Below are 23,090 nucleotides of genomic sequence, written 5' to 3' on the forward strand. Positions count from 1 at the left end.
ACATTCTCCTTTTTTTTGTTTTTTCAGAAGAAGTAAGAAGTAAGAACACGGACATAAGTCACATATATAGTCACCAAACGAACATCTACGACTCTTGTTAACGGATTAGCTAATATTGGTCGTAGGATCATACAAACGTTTTGATTGTGGAGTTAATGGTCGGGTTGTCCTTCTCTCATCCTCAGGAGCTATTTCGCCGCCTTATCCATATATCTTGTTCCCATCCCCCTTCTGTTAGTTTTCCAGTGAAACACCGAAACCATCAGAGCTCAAAACACTCTTTAACAGGTTCTTCTCTGCTTTGGTACAAGGTCCCTTCCACATCCTAATCCTTTCAATCCATCCTTCCGTCCATTCTATATATTAATCCCTTCGTTAAATGTAGAGAGAGTAAGAGGGAGAGGGAGAAGATGGCGTGCCTACTGCCGCAGTTCAAGAGCCCACCTGACACCCTCTCCATTCACTTCAGAACCCATCATAATCACCACCATCACTCCTCCAATCTCCACCCATGTAAGTTGACCGCATTTTCTTTTACATCCCCTCTTTCTCCCCATCTTAATTTTTTTTTTTTAAATTTTTGGTGCAACCCCGCTCTTAAGCTTAGTAGATGCTTCTTGTGATTTATGTTGCCTGGTTAGTTTCTGTGCCTGTATGTATTCTATCTGTTACTGTGCATTATGAAAATTCTGTCTCATTCCCCCATGGTATGATTACATTACTACTAGATTATTTCATTGATGATGTCCATACCCCCTGTTTTCTTTTTAAATTTCGGGGGGCATTTGCTTTTCCTGTAAATTTCCCCATATCCTTGAAGGGTGTATTGGCTGGCTAGAATGCAAAGCGCCCTTCTCCTAAAAACCCTCTCCCCCCCACCCAAAAAAAAAAAGGGGGGGTTTAAGAAAACAAAAAAGATTGACGGTGTCTCAGCCTTCAATTGGAGACAGTACAATTTTTTCTTCATTTTAAAGTCTGATAATCATGTTAAAGTTAGCTTGGATATTCAGTTCATCAGACTTAAGAAACCATCTGGTGTATTTCGGGATAAATTCATCACTCTTCTCCTTTTCTTCCTCCGCTTGTGAAATGACTCCTAATTTTGAAACTTCTGTATTACTTATAAATGTGACATCACCTGCTTTGACAAAATTCCATCATATATTGTCCATTGGTTTCTTATCCGCTTCTTATGAAGATTGTTGTACATTTGGACCATAATGTTTAATCTGATCAGCCCACATTCCAGAACATAGATTACCACTTTACATGAATCACTTAGAGCTATTAGCTTATTAAGTTTCAGATCCGGAGTGGGTTAGTTATCTTTAGTGTCATGTTTAATACTAAGCTATGAAATAACGAAATAATATTATTTTTTATGGTTCACATTATTTTCTTTATCATTCGATTTTTGGAGAATCTTTTACTTGAGTTTTTAGAAAATAATAATGGGGTTCCCTTAAATAATTAACTGTTTCACATGTACAGTGAAATCTAGGGATTCCTGCTTCCGGGTACAATCTGTCCTCTCCACCACAACAACAGCGATGGAAACTACGGTGGTTGATATGGGGAAGCTGAGTTTGCCTTCTTTAGAAGCTCATTCAAGTACTGTAGCAGGCAACCAACCCTTGACGTATGTAAGAGCCTTTGGTCCACCAATAAAGGTTAGAATTGGCTATATATATATGATGTAAACAAGAAAAAAATATTTCATGTTTCAGAAAAATGATCCAATGGTATGTCCTACTTATTTTTCTTAACGCACGAGTTATCCCTATCATGTGGTTGCAATGGTTCCTGACTAAGGCCAGGGCACGTGCCATGTGGTAGTTTGCTAATTTGTGTGGAATGTGGTGCATTGACTTCCAGATTTCTTACATATAGAAGTCCATCATGGAAGCAACTTGACCAAGTCATGTGAACTTCTAGGCAGATTGAAGACTGCAGATTCTTAGGCAATTCAGATTGGTTACTCTCATTACTTACTTCCCCTCTGGTCATGCTTTGGGAGCAGTATCTTAATACTTGTACTTGTTAGTATTTCATACCAGTTCTATAGCATGGTTGTCTGTTAGTAATGTAATCTCCACTCTTGCCGCAATCCAGGCTTTGTACTTGTTACTGTCTTATCCCCATCCAAACAACCCCTGTTCTTTGTTTTATGAGTCACTCAGCTGGGCCAATGCTTCAAGGAGTTGAATTAATTATTTGGATGAATTGGGTTACTCTGTTGGTGTGATTTTAGAAGGAGGCCATATTGCCCAATCTTGATCGACCAAAAGGATCTATTGCATTGCCAGTTTTGTGAATGCCATTTCTAACACTATAAAGTACCAGATCTAATTGTACCTAGCATCCTTTTGTTACCTTATGAACTCACAATCTTCCCTCTCCCTCCCCCCCCCCTTTTGTAGGATAGTCTCGAGGCAACTTTGGCTACAGAAACACTCCTTACAGGCGAAGAAGCCACCATAGCTGCTGCTGCTGCAGAGGCAATTGCTCTGGCAAAAGCTGCTGTTAAGGTTGCCAAGGATGCAGCCCTGATGGTTGGTGGCATCCCTTCTGCAAAATCAGTTAGTAGGCACTCAGATTTTCCAACTGAAGCTGACATTCTCCGGCTTGAGAGGGCTCGGCTCAATGAGATGGAACAAGCCGACGAAATAGGCCAGCCTGTGGGATTGGAAGCTGTACAAGATGAAGAACATTATGCACAAGTTCCCATTAAAGATCCTGACAATTTGGATCCAGCAGATGAGGATCTTGAACTTCTGCAAATGCATCTTTCCAAGAATATAGCAGTAAGATCTGGTCGCCAAATAGAAAGACAAGCCAGGAGAGCAAGGGCAGCAGAGAAGATTGCTGCCAATGTGGTCTCTGTGAAGTCTTGTTCGGCTAGTAGGAAAAAGCGTGCTGCTATACAGGATGTAGATTATTCTGATCCCCTGCGTTACTTGAGGGGAACTACCAGCACTTCTAGGCTTCTCACTACAACTGAAGAGCTGGAGTTGTCAGAAGGAATACAGGTTCATTCTCACACTTTTTTTTGATACTAATAACAATAGGAAACTGCTGTCTTGGGTGACCTTTCTTCATGTTTTGACATTGTCATTTACCTCCGCTGTGAGTTATTTTGTTCAACCTATGCTGCTTGAAAGTTACCTTAGTTTATTTCCTTCATTTTCTCATAGATGCCTTAGAGTCTGTGCATGCATTTATCTTTAAGTCCTTCCAAGTTCTGCCAAAAGAAGAAATACATGGTGTTTGTGGGTACACCATAAGGATGGGAGATGAACTGGATGCTGGAATGGTTTTTTCCACCATAGTTTTCTTTATTTATTTATTTTATGAGGGGAAAATTTTATTTATTTATTTTTTTTGGGGGGGGGGATGCGGAGGGGGATAATGATGTAAACAAAGTGAATACACCGCTCTCCGAATTTGATTCCATTTCGGCTGAATATTTCACCTCAGTATTCAAATTGGTATTTGCCAAGGATTTGGAACATCTAATTAATTTTACTATATATTAATAAAAAATAACATAAAATAGTACATAATTTTTTCTACATTACAGAAGTATAAGTAAATATGGAATACGTAATACATATTAAATATAAGTTATTAAATTTTTTATCTACAATCTTAAATTAACCTGAGTGATAGTTTTGGAGCAGATACAATAGTATCGAAATTCATATCCGATTACCATCTGGATGGCAAATGTATCTGGATTTGTATACGATATTGAATAAATGGATACAAATCATTGGATCCGGATGTTGGACATTCATGTGATAAGTAAAATCTTTGGTGGCAGAGATGTTCTAAGTGGGGCCACTGAACGGGGCCTCTGAGTTCTTCTTGGTTACCCATGAGATTGTATGCAGCTCGTAATGAAATGGGTAATATAGATCTCCTGTGATAAACATGAGGAAGCTTGGTATTATTTTGGTTCTAAGAAGCCAAGTTAAAGTATCCTTCTGTATCACCGATACTAATCAATACATATCGTATCTTTATGGTACCGATATGATAAGCGGTATGGATAAAATACCTAAAAAAAATTGGTATTAATAGATGTAAGAAATCTCATCCTGTGTATATAATTAATTGAATGCTTGTCTCGTCGTACTTTATTCTCCTTTTTATACATGATATTCGCATATTATTTATTTAGTGTTTTATGCTTCAAAACTGTATTTTGCATATATTGTAAGCATTTCCATATGTTTTTTGATCATTTCCATACATATCTAGCATATCTTGCGTCTCTCCAATATATACATTTCTTAAAATCACCCTTCTAATATGATACCCGATACCGATACTTTAAACCTTGCTAAGAAGGGTCATCAATGGATAGAGTTTAGACCAGGAAATGTCCTTTGATTTTGAAAAAAGACATTCTTTTTGTTGTTTGATCTGTACTTGTAAAATATTTTCTCTTCACGATACTTTGTATGTAAATAGAGGTCTGTCATTGATGGATATAATGCAGGACCTTTTGAAGCTCGAAAGGCTCCGTGACGAGCTTGCAGAAAGATGTGGGGGTGAACCCACTTTTGTTCAATGGGCAGCTGCTGCTGGTGTTGACCAGAAGGCCTTGAGAAAGCGCTTGAACTATGGTATCTTTTGCAAAGACAAAATGATTAAAAGCAATATACGGCTTGTTATCTCTATTGCAAAAAACTATCAGGGAGCTGGGTTGAACCTTCAGGATCTTGTTCAGGTTTCTTTTCCTTGCATGATGTGAAATGAAATTAGTTACCATTTTAGTTGTAATTCATGTTGGAGGACATTCCCTGCAACCTTTTTTGATACTTATCTTTGTTATCAGGAAGGATGCCGAGGCCTTGTAAGAGGTGCAGAAAAGTTTGATGCTTCAAAGGGATTCAAGTTCTCAACCTATGCACACTGGTGGATCAAACAGGCGGTGCGGAAGTCTCTTTCAGACCAGTCCAGGACAATTCGCTTGCCAGTAAGTTCCCTTTGACAATTCAGTTTTCTACTGCATTGATGTTGAACAATCTGAAGGATCTCTAGTTTTTTAGGTTCATGCAATTTTGATTCAGAGTATGAAGAAGTTGACTGAGGGAAACAGTTGTTAAACTAAAGAATTATCAAAATCTGAACTTAGAGAACCCACAGGCTACTTTTAGAATTATCAAAAAGATGAATGAGACTAACTGGATGGATACACACATTCAGGATCCTCAACAAATGGCACTGGTGGAGAAGAATATGGAAGACTTGGTGCATCTTATTCTATTTTGTGGATTGGCCAAAACAATTTGGAGTCTCACTCTCTGTCTTAGTACCTTTAGTGTATTATGGCTCATTGCGTGTGACACCCTGCTTTTGGTATTGTGTTTCTGTTAAGTTTGGTAATTGGTGTGTTGTGCTTTGGAGGATGGTTCTGTGGAGACTGAGAACAAGGGTTGGTATTTAGGTGGTGGGCAACCATAGGGAAGAATTCTAATTGCTAAAAGGAATGTAGGGCCAGAGAAAAGTAAGGTTTTGGTGGATATGGAATAGATGGGTGGGTCAGGGCTGGCTGGTTGGTAGCAAATAGATTAGGGAAATCATGTTTTGAAGTTTCGTTGACAGTATGGGCCGCAGGATCTATTTTTTTTATTGATATGATAAGTTTGATTCTGGCTGTTTGGTGCTGTGTCATTTCTTCACATGTAGATACTAGATAAGGGTGGATAGGCATTTCTGAACCATTGTCTGTAATTAATTCGTTATATTTCTTTGCTATAATGTTAATCTGTTCCTCTTTTGGAAAAGTACCTCTCCTCCGTTATGTGTATGCATGTGTGGTGTGTTGAAATCACATTCCATCACCCAAACCACAAATATGATGCAGAGTTTATGAAAGTTTGGAAAGAAGTGGCCTGTTTATTGACTAATTTTTCATCAAACCAAAAGTGTGTTATTCATGTACTTTCCTCATGTTCACTTCATTTATTTAGTTATTTTTTTGGTGAGATTTCATCCTGTAAAATCATCTTCTAAGTGAGGCTGTTGGGAAGCTTTATTAACAATATGAGATCACGCAGTTTGCTTAAATCTGTAGATCAAGCAGAAATCATGTACTTGAGTCCATTTTCTATAATTTAGGAATTTTTTTAGAAATTAACTTAATATTTTTTATTCTTAAATATAATTATGTAGATGCATTGAATTCCTTATCTTTGTGTACAAGTTTTGTTTTTGAAAAATTTATTATTGAATTAAATTTATTTTTTTTCTCACAGAAAAGGTAATTGAAGGGTGAAATGATTATATGGATTTGTCCAAACGCCTAACTCTTTCTTATGAGTTACAATTCTATTAGTTTTGTATTTTTTAAAATGAAAATAAATAAGTGCAAAGTTATTTGATATGAGGTTCATGTGTGAAATTTGTATTTTGTTAGGAAAAGAAGTTATTCATTACATTCCTTGCATGTTGAATAAATGTTCTGGACCTAAGCCAATTAATGTACAAAATACTAATATACTAATTTTCATCAACTTAAATCTTTTAAAATCCTTAATTACAGTTAAAAGCTTATAATCAAAAATTTTTTTTTTGGTGAATAAAAAATTATATTACCAAAGCCCGAGAGGGGCGAGAGGGAAAAAGCGGGGGGGGGGGGGGATGTACAAAGGGGGAAAAGATGGGGGGGAAGCCCCGGGCCCCGCTAAAGGGGGAAGGGGGGCGGCGTAACAGAGCACTATCTAGGCCCCAGGATACAACAACATGCCTGTTCCTTGGGGAATCCAAAAAGGCCTTATGGGGCAGAAGACTAAGCTTAGAGGATACCTCCCAAGAGATGGCTTTCCAAATCGAGTCAAAAGAACGAGAGTTGGAAGTCCATCTCCTAAGGTTCCTCTCCATCCAAATGTGATAAAGAGTAGCTCCGAACACAAGCTTGCCAATGATGTCGCAGGTGGTGCATCCAGGGAGGTGGTGCATCCAGGGAAGGTCATGACCATCCAAAGCCACTCTCGAGCAAATGGAAGAGTGCTCTTGCTGCGAGGCCAGATGAACGACAGGGCTTTTTTCCAGATGGTGGAAGTGAAAGGGTAAGCGAAAAAAAGGTGGTCAATGTCCTCGGAGCCATTCCAACAGAAAATGCAAGGGGGGGGGGCAGGGATTTTTCGGTGGGATAGGAAGGCTTGGGTTGGGAGGCAATGGTTAAGGGTTCTCTAGGCAAGGAAGCTGTGGCGGGGGATGTAGCCTTTGAACCAAACTAGCTTGTGCCAAAGGACAGAAGGGGCTTGAGGCCTGACTAGGTTCCAGGCAGATTTAAAGCTAAAGAGGCCATTGTTGGAGGGAAGCCAACAGACCTTGTCCGCAAGACCAGGGGGGAAGGGGGGGGGGAGGGAGGCCCAGATCAAGGAGAGAGGGGGGGTAAGGGGGGAGGGGGGACCAATTGCCATGAGAGATGATGGATGAGAGAGGGGCAGATTTTGGTATCCTGGAGGCGTAGATTTCCCTAGGTCCAAAGAAGTTATAGAGAACTCCAATGGGGTGCCAGTGGTCGAGCCATAAGGAGGTGGATGACCCATCAGAAATGGAGGAGGAGATGGCTGAGAGCCAGAGGGCGAAGGAGGAGAATTTTGCGCCAGATCCAGGAGGAATCCTTGGGGATGGAGACACAGATGGAGTCGTTTTTGAGGAGGTGAGAGTAGACCCACTGAACCCAAATGGAGGCGGAGATTTTCCAAATAAGCTTCAGAATCCCGGCAGTGTTGGAGTTGCGGATGCGGCGAATGCCAAGACCTCCCTTGGATTTGGGAAGGCAGATAGATTTCCAGCTGATCAGGTGGAGAAATTTGGAGGATTCCTTCCCTTTCTAGAGGAAGGCGGTAAAAAGGGACTCCATAGCTTTGATGGTGGCTTTAGGAATGACAAAGATGCCGCACCAATAAATGTAAGAGGATTGGAGCATGGATCTAATAATGCATTCAAGCCTACCCGCATAGGAGAGAAGCCTGCCCTTCCAGAGTTGGAGACGCTTATGGATCATGTCAAGCATGGGGGTGCAATGATGGCTGGAAAGCCTGGCAGGGATAAGAGGAAGGCCAAGGTATTTGTTAACAGCCCTTAGAACTGAATGCTTGAGTGATTGAATCGATCACCCAAGCCCCTTTATTTATATTAACTTGAAATAAATCTGATCAAAGTACAAATAGGAATAATAACACCTCAGTCCTAGTCCTGCTAGGAATTCCTAATACAACTAGGAATGCCAGAATAGGACTCGGCTGAGGGCAAAACAATAAAAATAAAATAAAATAAAAGAACTTAATCTGACTAGTACTACTCCTAACATGACTAGGACTAATCCTAATCAGCTAGGACTAGTAGGACTAATCCTAATCCAACTAGGACTACTTACCCCAATCAGGTAAGCAGCCTATTTCAACACTCCCCCTCAAGTTGGAGCAAAGATGTCGATCATACCCAACTTGACTAGATTGGGATGAAACAATTTTCCAGACAATCCCTTGGTGAAGATATCAGCAAGTTGATCCGCAGATGTCACAAAGGGAATACAAATCAGCCTAGCTTCTAACTTCTCTTTGATGAAATGCCTATCTACCTCAACATGCTTGGTACGATCATGCTGTACTGGGTTGTGTGCTATGCTGATGGCAGCCTTGTTGTCGCAGTACAACATCATAGGAAGACGAATAGGAACACCAAGATCTTGTAGCAAACCTTTAAGCCATAGTAACTCACAAATACCTTGTGCCATAGCTCGAAACTCAGCTTCGGCACTAGAACGAGCAACCACATTTTGCTTCTTGCTACGCCATGTGACAAGATTTCCACCTATAAAGGAGCAATACCCAGAAATAGACTTCCGATCTGCAGAACCAGCCCAATCAGCATCAGTGTATGCTTCTATCCGTAGATGACCATGCATAGACAAAAGCATTCCTTTTCCAGGAGCTGACTTCAAATAGTGCAAGATACAAAGAACAGCCTCCATATGAGAAGAGTAGGGATCATGCATAAATTGGCTCACAGTACTCACGGCGACAGCAATGTCAGGACGCGTGTGTGAAAGATAAATCAGCTTCCCTACAAGTCTTTGGTACCGGCCTTTATCAACAGGCTCACCCTCTTTCTCCTTGAGTCGAACAGTAGGGTCCATAGGAGTATCTGAAGGATGACAGCCTAGCAACCCGGTCTCAGCCAATAAGTCTAGGACATACTTCCTTTGGGAGAGAAAAATGCCTTTAGAAGATCTGGCTACTTCAATCCCAAGAAAGTATCGTAGTTTCCCTAGATCTTTAATCTCAAATTCTTGTCCAAGGAAGGTTTTCAACTGTCTGATCTCATCACCATCATTGCCAGTAACCACTATATCATCAACGTAGACTATAAGAACAGTGAGTTTTTCACCAACCCTCTTTATAAAGAGTGTGTGATCAGCATTACTCTGCTTATAGCCCATAGAAATCATGGCCTTGTGGAACTGGCCAAACCATGCTCGAGGTGACTGCTTCAGCCCATAAAGTGCACGCTTCAGTCTACATACTTTTCCTTGGTTTCTGTCACAAGAGAACCCAGGTGGAATGTCCATATACACCTCCTCATCCAGTGTTCCATTTAGGAAAGCATTTTTTACATCTAGCTGCTGCAAGTCCCATCCAAGGTTGACTGCACAAGATAATAACACACAAACAGTATTTAACTTTGCAACAGGTGCAAAAGTTTCCTGGTAATCAATACCGTATGTCTGAGTGAACCCCTTGGCCACAAGTCGTGCCTTATACCTGTCCACAGTGCCATCCACCTTCTGTTTCACCACAAACACCCATTTACATCCAACGGTTTTCTTCCCAGGTGGAAGAACCACAAGCTCCCATGTGTTATTTTTCTTCAGGGCGTCCATTTCTTCCATCATAGCTGCCTTCCACTTTCCGTCTGATAAAGCTTCCTACCAATTGTTAGGAATACGAACAGAAGAAAGAGAGGAAACAAAAGCACGAAAGGATGGGGAAAGGGAATCATAAGAAACAACATGAGATATGGGATGATGAGTGCAAGTTCTGACACCTTTGCGAAGAGCAATAGGTAAGTCAGGATCATTACCAGGTGGAGAGGCAGGTTCTGGATCCGGGTTCGGCAATTGGATGGGTACTGGAGCAACAGTTGATTGAACCTGCTTATGTTTCCTTGCATAGGTCTTCACATTACTGGCATCAATCCTCCTCTAAAATTCACTAATAGTCCTCTGGATAAGAGTCTGGACCGAAGTAGATTGCTCCCCCTAAATAGAAATGGGCTCCCCCTGTATAGGAACCTCTCCCCCTGACTCAGAGGGAGTACTAGGGGCAGGCCGAACTGGTTCAGACTCATGATAAACAGACTGAAGTGGAGGTGGAGAGTCAATAGTCAGCATATCTTCACTAACACTCTCCCCCTGAAGAGGTGGGGACACATAATATGGAACATTTTCATGAAAGACAACATCCATGCTGACAAAAGTCCTGCGGGATGGAGGGTAGTAACATTTGTACCCCTTCTGGGTAGCAGAGTAACCCAAGAAAATGCAGCGGAGGCTACGTGGGTCAAGTTTACCAGGGGACCTTGTATCCCTAGCATAACAAACGCAGCCAAACACCTTAGGTGGGACTATAAAGGAAAAAGAGCCAAGTAATAGCTCAATAGGGGCTTTTGAAAGAAGAACCCGACTGGGCAGCCTATTAATTAAATAGGCTGCAGTAAGGACAGCTTCCCCCCAATAAAGGGAAGGGACATTGCGAGCAAACATAAGGGCCCTAGCCACCTCCAAGAGGTGGCGGTTTTTTCTCTCAGCCACACCATTTTGGGCTGGAGTGTCGACACAGCTGGTCTGATGGAGGATTCCATGTGCAGCAAGGTATTTTTGGAACTGACCTTCCATATACTCTTTCCCATTGTCACTCCTCAAAATTTGAAGAGTGGCATTAAACTGGGTCTTAATCATTTGATGAAAGTGTTGAAAACATAAAAAAACTTCACTTTTTGTGTGCATAAGGTATACCCAAGTGAACCTAGAATAGCAGTCAATGAAAGTGACATACCACCGATGGCCAGTCAGGGAAGTTTTCCTACTAAGCCCCCACACATCAGTATGAACAATATGAAATAAGGAAGAGGATCTTTTATTAGAAATAGGATAAGTTGAACGCGTTTGTTTAGCCAAGACACAAGGCTCACAAAAAAATTCTTCCTTATTACAGTCTTTAACTAATGCTGGAAATAAATTTGATAAAGTACCTAAGGGGGGATGGCCTAGTCTAGAGTGCCATTTATGTAAATCAGAAGAGAAGGATGCCGAAGGTAAAGCCTGAGTAGGATCGCCATCAAGCAGGTACAATCCGCCATGCACTTTACCCGATCCAATCATCTTCCCTGAGTCCAGTTCCTGAAAAACACAGTGAGTGGGAAAAAAGGTCACTTTACAATTCAGGGATTTAGTAATACTGCTAATGGAAAGAAGGTTAGTTGTAAATTTGGGAATATGCAACACAGATGACAGTGTAAGGGAAGGAGAACAACCAATGGATCCTTTCCCTGAGATGGAGGAGAGGGACCCATCAGCAATTTTGACTTTATCCTTACCAGAGGCAGGAGAATATGTATTAAAAAGGCTAGAAGAACCTGTCATGTGATCAGTAGCACCGGAGTCTATGATCCATGGAGTGGATACTACTGATGCACAATGACCAGCAAAAGAAATACCTGTACGGGCAAAGAAGGAACCTGAATTGGCAGCAGACGTAGTAGAGGCAGTTGATGTGTTCAACATACGACGCAAAGCCTGGAGTTCTTCCTGGGAGAAACCAATGGCAGCAGTGGGAGTTAGAGCTACACTTTCAGTATGATTGGCTTTGTTTTTAGACTTAGCACGACCACGTTTGGCCTCAAAATCAGCTGGCTTCCCATGTAATTTCCAACACTGAGCCTTAGTATGATATGGTTTGTGACAATGCTCACACTTAACGGGCTCTTTGGTAGTAGTAGTGGAAGCAGCACCACTATCCGAAGAAGCAACAGGAGTGGGACCAGCAGTCTGTAAGGCTGATCTCTCAACTTTAGGAGTAATCATCATGGCAGCCCTTCGTGTCTCTTCACTGTGAACATAAGAAAAAGTCTCCTCTAAAGTGGGGAAAGGAACCCGTCCAAGGACTTGCACCCGAATAGGGTCATAGTCATCATTGAGGCCAGCCAGAAAATCATAGACACGGAATTGGTCTACATAGGTGTGGTAGGCAGTAATATCAGTAGTAGTAGTAGGCTGGAATCGAGCATAGTGATCCAATTGCTGCCATAAGCACTTGAGGGCAGCATAGTATTTGGTGACAGTCATCTCCTTCTGAGTAGTGGTTTGGAGTGTCTTCCTGATTTCATAAACTTGAGCACCACTACCTGAACGACCATAAGTGCCCTTGACAGCTGTCCATATTTGTGTAGCAGTGTCAAGGAGAAGATACTGAGTAGAAAGGTCAGTGGTCATAGAGTTCAGAACAAAGGACATTACCATTGCATCATTGGCAGCCCATTTAGTACGGGCAGCACCTTCTTCAGCTGGTTTGGTGGTGCCAATGAGATGGCCAGTGAATCCCCTACCAGCCACAGTCAAGGATAGTGATCTGGCCCAGATTAAATCATTCGTACCATCAAGCTTGATGGCAGCAGCATAGGGAAAGAAGTCATTCCTAGTCTGACCATCCCCTCTAGAAGTAGCAGTAGTTGTCTCTGAATCACCCATAGTTCAGGTAGAAACCGATCCACAAAATTGAAAAAAACACAAATCTTCAAAAAACTGAATCAGATCTGAAGTATGGGTTTTGAAGTGGCAGCAATTTCAGCCGTCTGAATAGGCTGAAAGATAGATCGAGTGATCCTCCAGTAGTGGGGAAGAAGTCCTCCAAAAAATAGCTCTTTCTGATGAGCCAATAAGAAACCCTAATTTGATCAGAAATTAGGTAAAAAACCTGTGTTTGGAGAATCTGCAGGTCTGGATCTGAATTATACTTGATCCAATTCTGCAGTCTTCAAATAGGGAAGGTATGCACCAATAATAGCAGAAAATAATCTCCAAAAAAAAAAAGGAAAGATCAATCTTCAAGTGTAGGCAGAACTTGATCTTCAAGAATGGAGGAGATCTACCGGCAGAATTAGGTCATACCAATAATCTTCAGTCTTCAATGAGGTAGGATTGAGGGCAGCATCTAAATCTTCATCAGATCACCTCATAGTTGCTGCCCTGAATGAGAGAGAGGAGCCGAGAGTGGTGGAGAAGAGAAAACCAGAAACCGTGGGGAGGGGAAAGTGAAAAATAAAAAACAAAAAACTGAGAAAGCTGCTCTTTAGATCAGAATTGGCTCTGATACCATGTTAACAGCCCTTAGAACTAAATGCTTGAGTGATTGAATCGATCACCCAAGCCCCTTTATTTATATTAACTTGAAATAAATCTGATCAAAGTACAAATAGGAATAATAACACCTCAGTCCTAGTCCTACTAGGAATTCCTAATACAACTAGGAATGCCAGAATAGGACTCGGCTGAGGGCAAAACAATAAAAATAAAATAAAATAAAAGAACTTAATCTGACTAGTACTACTCCTAACATGACTAGGACTAATCCTAATCAGCTGGGACTAGTAGGACTAATCCTAATCCAACTAGGACTGCTTACCCCAATCGGGTAAGCAGCCTATTTCAACAGTATTTCACTAGGAGGGAGCCCAGAGAGAAGCCAGTAAGACGGAGGAGGGAATCTTTCTCAAGATCCGAGACTCCAGAGAGGAAGAGTTTGGATTTAAGGAGATTTATACGGAGCCTAGATAGACTCTCGAAGAGGTGAAGGGAGGACATGATGGCAGAGATGGAGGAGGGGGAGGCTTTGGAAAAGATCATTAGATCGTCCGCAAAGACCAGGTGGGTGAGGTTGAGCTGCTTGCACTTGGGGAGGGGGGAGATAAGATGAAGGTCAGTTTTGGCTTGGATGCTCCTAGAAAGGACTTCCAAAGCCAAGGAAAAGAGAAAGGGGGAGAGAGGGCATCCCTGGCGAATTCCAGCTTTGGAATGGAAAAAACTGGCGGGGGAGCCGTTGACAATATCTGAGAAGGAGGGGGTGGAAATGCAAGCAAAAATCCAATGGATGAATGGAGGGGGAAAGCCCATCTGCGAGAGCACATTGCAGATGAAGTCCCATCTAAGGGAGTCAAATGCTTTGTGGAGATCAATCTTCATTAGGCCAGCGGGAGAGTGAGATTTTCGGTCGAAGCCAAGAACAATTTCAGAGCAAAGGATAATGTTATCCGTAATGCTTTTGCTAGCGATGAAGGCAGATTGATTGGGGCTGACCAAGGAGGGAATGACAAGCTGGATTCTGTTTGCCAGAATTTTGGCAATGAACTTGTAAAGGAGGTTGCAGAGGGTGATAGGTCTAAAATCAGAAAGAGAGGAAGCACCATCTTTTTTAGGGATGAGGCAAAGGAAAGTCTGATTGATCTGGGCAGCTACGGATGGCTTTGATGAGATCGCCCTTGATGTGATCCCAACATCTAAGGAAGAACCCCATGCTGAATCCGTCAGGGCCAGGGGCTTTGTTGGTCTTGTGGGACAAGATAGCCTTGGTAATCTCATCATCAGAGGGGATGGCAAGAAGAAAGCTAGTCAGGGAGGAGGGGACAAATTTGTTAATGAGGCCAGGAGGGATGGGAGAGGGAGGGGGGAGAGGGGGATTGAAGAGGGAGGTGAAAAAGGAAGCCGCCTCAGCCTTAATGCCAGCGACGGTGGTAAGAGGGGAGCCATCCCGAGCGACGAGTTTAATTACTTCTTTAGCTTAGAATTGTTGCCAGATTTTATCTACATTGTTAGTGGAAGTATGAGTTGATTCAGTCAGTCTCTCTATTTAGTATTATTTATCATTTGGGAGTCATCCTATAGCTCTTGTATGCATTAAAATAGGAGTTATGAGCATAACTAAGTATTCTGTGCATTTTAAAGTTCAGTAATAAGTCTATTAAGTTTTTTAGTGTTTCTAGGTGTGTCCATGATATTTATCTTAAATTGATTTACTGATATGCTCCTGGATAACGATATTTTGAACTTTGAACGAATCCAAAATAAAGATCTTGTTGTATGTAGTATAGTCTCCAGGGGATTTATGATAGAATCCAATCCAGTGCCATATCAGATCTGTGAGTACTCACCAACTCCTTTGTATCCACAACCCAGTCCATTGAATGAATCCTGATATCAGAATATACTCTAGCCATAGCACTTCCCTCATTTTGAAATATGTGGGGATTAACAAACTCAATCGGTAGAACATCCATCGCTGCAGTAGAGTCTTTTGTTGCTTCACCAAACTCATGTTCTTCACTAGAGGGGATTGAACAGGTAGGCTGTATCCACGTCATGAACCACAATCGTATCGTCTTCCTTTGCCGTGACATGCTGTTCTTTTGGCTGGATTGCTGGTGTTTCCTCTTTTGGCTTTGAGCATACTTTATCAACCAGTCTTTAAAAAATAAATGTTTGTCGCATACGAGAAGGCTTTACGGTACTCAATTTCTATCATAATTAACTACACCCTTTTGTGCTTCCAACCACTGTCGACCAACTTTAATGATGCATTTGGCAGAATCAAACAACTCACACCAAGCACCTTCAAAATATTGAGAATGGAAGAACAAGAACCAGAACTGAATTTGACTTGGAACTCTCTATCCCAGCAAGGTTTGGGCAGGGATTTTGTAGGTAGGAAAGAGCTGGAGAAGAGGGAGGTCGACTTAAACTTTGGGACTGAAGTATGGCCCATAAAACAGAGTAACAGTAACAGGAGGAAAAATGCAAGATAAAAAATGAAAGGAGGAGAGGAAGAATAGAAGAAACTGGAAGGACGAGGAGAATGAGGAAGGATAAGAATAGGGAAGAAGGAAGAAGAATAAGAATAGGCAGGACTTACTAGAGATTAGGATTCAACAGAGTCGAGAAAGAGGAGAGGAGAAGAGAGGAAGAGAGAAGAGAAAAGAGAGAGGGGAGGGGAGTAGGGGACACAAGCACATGCCACGCAGGTACTAAAAAAAAAACACCCAATTTCATTCCATCATCAAATCTGAAAAGTCCATTGTAGTTACAACAAAGATAAGAAATTAAAACTCCTAAAAATTAAAAACCAACTCCAAATAGGAAACTGCTACCTCCCTACATAGCTATCTCCTATCAAAGAAAACCAAATAAAATATTACATATTGATGAGGCATAAAACACCCCACCTATCGGAGGCTGCCACGTGGCCGACCCGACCTCAGTCCGAGAACCGAGTTGGGCCGAGCAGGAAATTGGGCCGACTCCATATCCGATAAGTCACCTGACAAAGCCTGGTTTGTGCGAGCTTTCCTGCGACTGAGGCCGAGATTATACGGGTCAGCCAGGGACTCCTAGCCGACCTCATGGCCGAGACCAACCTCCTCTCGGACCGACCTCCATGGCCGACCCCACGGGCCGACCTCGTAGGCCGAGCCCTCCTCCATGGAGACTCCCATAGCACCCCACCGGGGATCTCCGGGCCACGTCAGTACATCCCGAGAATCACGGGATAAGGACCGAGCCACGATCCCAGCGCAACACAGAATCACACTCTACATGGACTCTTACCTTAATAAGAGTCTGACCCCGAAAATAACTCTCCACTCCGCTCTACGCGAGAGAACCTTCCGAAAGAAGGACTCCTACCATACTAGGACTCTCCCACCGTCTCATCTCCTACTTACTCTATAAATACCCAGGTATGGAGCTCTATTCCACATCACTTTTACTAGCAGTTACGCTGTCGCGTTGAAGACCTGACTTGAGCATCGGAGAGTCCTAGGCCGGAGCCACACCGGCCCTCTTGCGCTCATTGCTTGGTTTTTGCAGGTTCATCCGCGGGCGAACCGAGTACCGGAGGTTTTCACACGCAACAGATTTGGCGCCGTCTGTGGGAACGACATCAACAAGCCTCGTCGTTTCTGCCCATCCCTAGAACAATAATAATGGTGCATACGAGGTCAGGGCAGCATGGCTCTACTTCCCGTACGGAGGAGCCGCAACCCGTTGTGCCGACGAGACGATCGCCGCCCCCCGAAGCCTCTCGGCAGGGAATAAACAGAAGACCCCCTAGGGCAGGTGGTGCGCAGCCCATCACGGGCACCATTCCACCTCCAGAGAGCAGGAATGGGGGAGGTGCACTAACCACGGCCGCGGCTAGCCGGGTACAGGCCGAGCCAAGTTTGGACGGGAATGTCCTACCCGCACCGCCACCTTGGAGAATTTGGACCCGGAAGCCCCGCAAATAATCGGCAGGTTATGGATTTGTAGCTGAGATGCTCCACACCAACGAGATGTGCGCACCTTCACGAACCGGATGGCCCGAGGAGGGCTGATGGGCGCCGCTAGCCACGCCCCTCCGGCTCGGTCGCGGCCGAAAGAAACTTGCAAACAAAATGGTGGCCGACGTAGGGCCGAGCCGAGTCGGGCTGCGTCCTCGCATCCGTCTCGTCAGAAGACTCCACCTCCGCGCCCCAGTAGAGGCGCTCGACGGGGTGAACAAGAACATCGCCAAAGCCCGCGAACAGGGCATGAAATCGAACCAGCCGGCTCTGTAGCAAGGAGGTCGGTATTTTCTGGACGGATCGGAGAGGACGAACCGCCAAGGATATTCCGAGAACAAAGGAAAGACCCGGTTGAAAGGCGCGCACCGAGGCATGGAGAGGGATCGCGTCATACTCCCCGGCGTCCGAGCTCACCTCCCCGAGAAGAACAACAGGGGAGTCCCCGAGGGTCCAACTTCCAAGAAGAAAGAAGAACAAGGAAAGATGGTGAGGATCGAGTGACGAATGGCCGACCACAACGGGATGACCGACCCTATCTTCCACGGGCCGAGGAGCTGGTTGGCGAGCAGCACTGAAACCGAATCGGAGAAACGGCTACGAGACTTGGCGAGCAGTGGAGGGATTGAAGAAACAAGCGACCCCGGATGCCTACTCTTTGGTAGGCGTCACCCTTATCCTCCCGAGATCATGACGCGCGCCGCTACCACACGGTTTCAAACCTCCCCGTTTGGATGTATGACGGGACGACCGACCGACGATCACATCAACTACTTTAATGCGATGATGACCATGTACGGGGAACCGAGATCGTTCTTGCCGAGCCTTCCTGCATCCCGGGCGCGGCGACCTCATGGTTTTCCTGGTTGCCGCCGAATTCCATAAAAGCCGCTCAACTCGTCGAGCCTTTGTCACGCGCTCCGAGTAGCATGAAACATAAGAAGACCACGGTCAACCTCCTTAGCGTGAAGCAAAGGCCCGACGAGTCGATCCGAGCATTCGTCTCCCGCTTCAACAAGGAATCCTTAGATATCAAGGATTTGGATGAGGCCACGGCCCATACGGCTATGAGCAACGGATTGGCCGACATGGACCTCATCAAGGACTCGCCCTAAGCCGACAAGAAACCTGGCCGAGCTCTTGGAGAGGTGCAACGAGTTTGCAAACATGGCCGAGGTCCTCCAAGCCGAGAAGGGCAACGAAGGTCGCATCGACAAGAAAAGGCCGACAACCGACGCCGAAGAGAAGACAAAAGGCCAAGGACGGATCGCCGAGCGGAGGTCGGATCGAGCTCGAGCCCCGACTACACGCCATTGAATGCATCTCGCGAGGAGATCCCGATGCAAATACAAGATGGGGGTACATCCGCCGACCCCGACCGATGCAAGCGGGGTCATCTCGGAATCCCAACAAGTATTGCCAATTCCATAAGGACATCGGTCACGACATCGAAGATTGTTATCACTGAAAAGAGAAATCGAAGAGTCGATAAAAGCTGGCCACTGAAGAGATATGTCAAAGGAGGCCGAGAAGATCGTGGAGGTCGGCGGATGACCGAGAAACAGAGAAGAACCGAGCCTAAGGCCGAAACCAGGCGACTTGAAAGAGACGATGACAAGGTCCGAGCCGAGAAGGAGGACGGATCCGGGCCGAGCAACGACAAGGGAGCCCCCATATACACTATCCTCGGGGGGCCCGGGCAAGAAGGTACTCGAAAGGCTAAGGCAAACGCTCGCTTCGTCGGGGTAGCCGAGATGCCCGCCAAGAAACTCAAACCGGCGGTGACGATTTCATTCACGGAAGCCGACCTCGAAGGTATAAGTTTACCTCATGACGATGCTTTAGTGGTGCAGGTAGAAATTGCGAACAGACCCGTACACCGGGTATTGGTCGATACCGGCGCATCCGTGGACCTTATGTCATTGGAAGCGTACCGACAATTCGGCTTCGGCGACGAAGCGCTTAAGCCCGAAGGAACCTCGCTTCACGGGTTCTCGGGAGCGGCCACGACTATCAAGGGCTCGATCGATCTACTAGTCACAATTGGGCAAGCCCCCTGCCAGGCGACGATCCCAGTCAAATTCATGGTGGTACGGTCGGTAGTGGCTTTCAACGCCATACTCGGCCGTCCGTCATTGACCGCCCTCCAGGCCATCATCTCCCCGACTCACTTGAAGATGAAGTTCCCCACCGAGAACGGTGTCGGCGAGGTCCGAGGCGACCAAAAGAAGGCACGAGAGTGCTACGCGACCTTCGTCAAGCAAAACAAGGGTAATGTTCGAGGAATGGCCATGTGCGTCGAACATCTCCCCGAGGATCAGCGGGATGAGCTTATTCGAGAGAAGAGGGCGACCCGTGGAAGACTTGACCCACTTCATCTCGGCAAGATGACCCAACCAAGGTGGTCGGCTCGGATCACTACTAAATAAAGATCAAAGAAGGCGGCTCGGAGTTTTCTTAAAAGCGAACGCCGATGTATTCGCCGGTCGGCTGCGATATGTCGGGCATACCGGACATATAGCCGAGCACCGACTCCATGTGGATCCGGTCGGAAACCAATCCGCGAGAAGAGAAGAAACTACGCACTTGATCGCAAACGCAATCAAAGAAGAGGTGGAGAAGCTTCGCCGATCAGGTTTCATCCGAGAAGAGAAATTCCCGACCTGGTTGGCCAATGTCGTCATGGTCCCTAAACCGAACGGGAAGTGGAGAATGTGTGTCGACTACACCGACCTCAACAAGGCCTGCCCAAAAGACGAGTACCCACTACCTCGGATCGACCTCGATCGACGCCACGCAGTCATGAAATGCCGAGTTTCATGGATGCGTATCGGCTACAACCAAATCATGATGCATGAGGAGGACAAGTCGTACACGGCCTTCCGAACGACCAAGAGAATTTCGCTACAAGGTCATGCCGTTCGGATTGAAGAATGCCGGAGCAACATACCAACGCTGTGAACCATATATTCCGCGAGCAGATCGGAAAGAACATGGAAGTCTACGTGGACGACATGTTGGTGAAAAGTTGAAGGTCGAGCACCACTGGCCGACTTGGAAGAAGCCTTCGGCGTATTGAGGAAAAACCGGATGAAGCTGAACCCCACCAAGTGTGCATTCGGCGTAACCTCGGGAAAGTTCCTCGGCTTCATGGTCTCTCGTCGAGGCATCGAAGCCAATCCGGCAAAAATCAGAGCCATCCAGGAGATGAGTCCTCCAAGGACGATTCGAGAAGTACAAAGGCTAAACGGACGTGTGGCGGCGTTGGCGCGATTCATGTCGAGATCGGGCGACAAATGCCTACCGTTCTTTAAAGCCCTAAAGAATATCCGAACCCAAAAGATTTTATCCGGTCATCCGAATGCCAAGAAGCTTTTGAAGAGTGAAGAAATATTTGGAGAACCCGCCGCTTCTCAGCCGACCTGAACCAAAAGAGGAACTTCAAGTCTACTTAGCCGCCACTCCCGTAGCGGTCAGTGCGGTGTTGATCGGGAAGAGAGTCGAACTCAAAGGCCGATATACTATGTCGCCCACGTCTCGTTGATGCCGAGACAAGGTATTCCGGGTTCGAGAAAGTAGCATTCGCCCTAATCACGGTGCAAGAAAACTAAGGCCGTACTTCAAGCTCATCCGATCGTGGTAATCGACCGACCAGCCACTCAAAAAGATATTACACAAACCCGACGTTTCGGGACGGCTGATTTCCTGGCAGTTGAGCTAAGTGAATACGATATAAGTTATCGACCGAGGACGGCGATAAAGGGACAAGCCCTGGCCGACTTCATTGCGAATGCACGGGGCCCGAACATGAGGTTGGAGGAGAAAAGACAATCCAAGAGGTCGGGGCTACGGCCGACCCTATTTGGACAATGAATGTTGACGGCTCAAGCAATTCCGGAGGAAGCGGGGCCGGCCTAATTCTTGTAAGCCCCGAAGGCTTTCTGGTCCAATATGCCCTAAGGTTCAAGTTTCCCGCCTCAAACAATGAGGTGAGTATGAAGCCCTTCTATGGACTTGAGTCAGAAAGCTATAGGCATAAAGCGGTTGAAGGTGCGAGGAGACTCCCAACTCGTGGTCAACCAGGTCAACGAGACTACGAGGCAAAAGACGAAAGGATGATAGCATACTTGGGTCGAGCCCGAGATCTCGATCTCCGAGCTCGAACACTTCGAGATGACTCGAATACCGAGAGAAGAGAATGCCGCGGCGGACTCCTTATCTAGGTTGGCGAAGGCGATCTCCAATATCTCGAGCCGGTCAGATATACATAGAAATATTGGAGAAGCCATCCTTACAAGATGAAAGCATAAAGCACATTGAAGAGGATGGGCCGACCTGGTTGGACCCCATTGTCAACTACTTGGAGAATGACTCTGCTCCCGGGAATCGAGACGAGGCAAGGAAGGTCAAGATCCGATCTTCCAAGTACTCGATGATCGACGGAGTACTCTACAAAGGCAATCTCGGCCCCTCTTCTCCGATGTCCGGGACCAAAGGGGGCCGAGTATGCATTAGCCGAGGTGCATGAGGGAATATGCGGGAGTCACATGGCGGCCGAGCTCTTGCATACAAGATACTTGGCAAGGATTCTATTGGCCAAGAATGCAAGAAGAGGCCATGAAATACGTGAAGACGTGTGAAAAGTGCCAACTGCTCGCGCCAATCCCAAGCCGACCAAGAACAAAATTAACCTCAATGCCGAGCCCAATCCCATTCGCTATGTGGGGAATGGACATTCTCGGAGATTTCACCCCAAAGATCGGGAAACAGAAAATACGTAGTAGTGGCCATCGATTACTTCACCAAGTGGGTCGAGGCCGAGCCCTGCCACCATCAAGAAGAACATGGAAATTTTTTTCGAGATAAGGTCATCTACCGGTTGGCTACGAAAGTTCTCATCATCGATAATGGCGCGCAATTCAACAACCCGGCCTTCCGAGAATTCTGCGAGCACTTCCACATTGACTTCCGACCCATCTCGGTCGCTCACCCACAAGCACACGGACAAGTAGAAGTGTCCAACCGAACATTACTCGCCGGCATTAAGAGGAGGTTGGATGAGGCCAAGGGGAGATGGGTGGAAGAACTCCCAAGCGTCCTATGGGCATATCGGACGACTGTGAGAACTCCGACCGGGGAGAGTCCATTTCGCCTCGCTTATGGGACCGAAGCCCTCGCACCGGTTGAAGTTATGGCTTCATCATACCGAGTGCTCAACTTCGATGAGAAGACCTATGAAGATGGGCTGCGAGCCAATTTGGACTTCCTCGATGAAGTCCGAGAAAATGCCCTACTCCGAAACGCGGCGTACCAACAGAAGACGGCAAACTACTATGATTCAAGAGTCAAAGAGCGGCATTTTCGTCAAGGGGATCTTGTTCTCAGAAAACTCAGCGCATCTCAGCCGAGGCAACAAGGAAAATTAGCACCAAACTGGGAAGGCCCGTACATAGTCTCCAAGCAAATTCGCCCGGCACATATCGTGGAGACTCCGGGGCAAGAAGGTACCGAGACTGGAACTCGGAAAATTTGAAAAAGTTTTTCAATAATTCAACATGATTGTATTCGGTTTCGAGTTCCGACATTTGATTCAATAAAGTCTTTTCTCCAACACTCAACGTATTGGCAAGCTCCCAAGTCGAAGTCATAAGACCGGTCCTCATGACCAGGCCGACATCAAAGACCGACCCTCATAGGTCGGC

General features: G+C 45.3%; 1 protein-coding gene across 1 annotated transcript in view; it reads left to right on the forward strand.

The window, feature by feature from the left end:
• The first annotated feature begins 238 nt into the window (after window positions 1-238).
• The window catches only part of LOC122645570 (RNA polymerase sigma factor sigB), a 31,329-nt gene continuing 8,477 nt past the window's right edge, over window positions 239-23,090 (forward strand). The window contains exons 1-5 of the mRNA XM_043838875.1: window positions 239-513; window positions 1,492-1,670; window positions 2,421-3,029; window positions 4,505-4,735; window positions 4,844-4,984. Of these exons, the coding sequence (XP_043694810.1) occupies window positions 411-513; window positions 1,492-1,670; window positions 2,421-3,029; window positions 4,505-4,735; window positions 4,844-4,984 (1,263 nt within the window). The 5' untranslated portion in view covers window positions 239-410. The remainder of the gene's footprint in view (window positions 514-1,491; window positions 1,671-2,420; window positions 3,030-4,504; window positions 4,736-4,843; window positions 4,985-23,090) is intronic.

This window comes from Telopea speciosissima, chromosome 11, assembly GCF_018873765.1.
Source record: "Telopea speciosissima isolate NSW1024214 ecotype Mountain lineage chromosome 11, Tspe_v1, whole genome shotgun sequence".
NCBI lineage: Eukaryota > Viridiplantae > Streptophyta > Magnoliopsida > Proteales > Proteaceae > Telopea > Telopea speciosissima.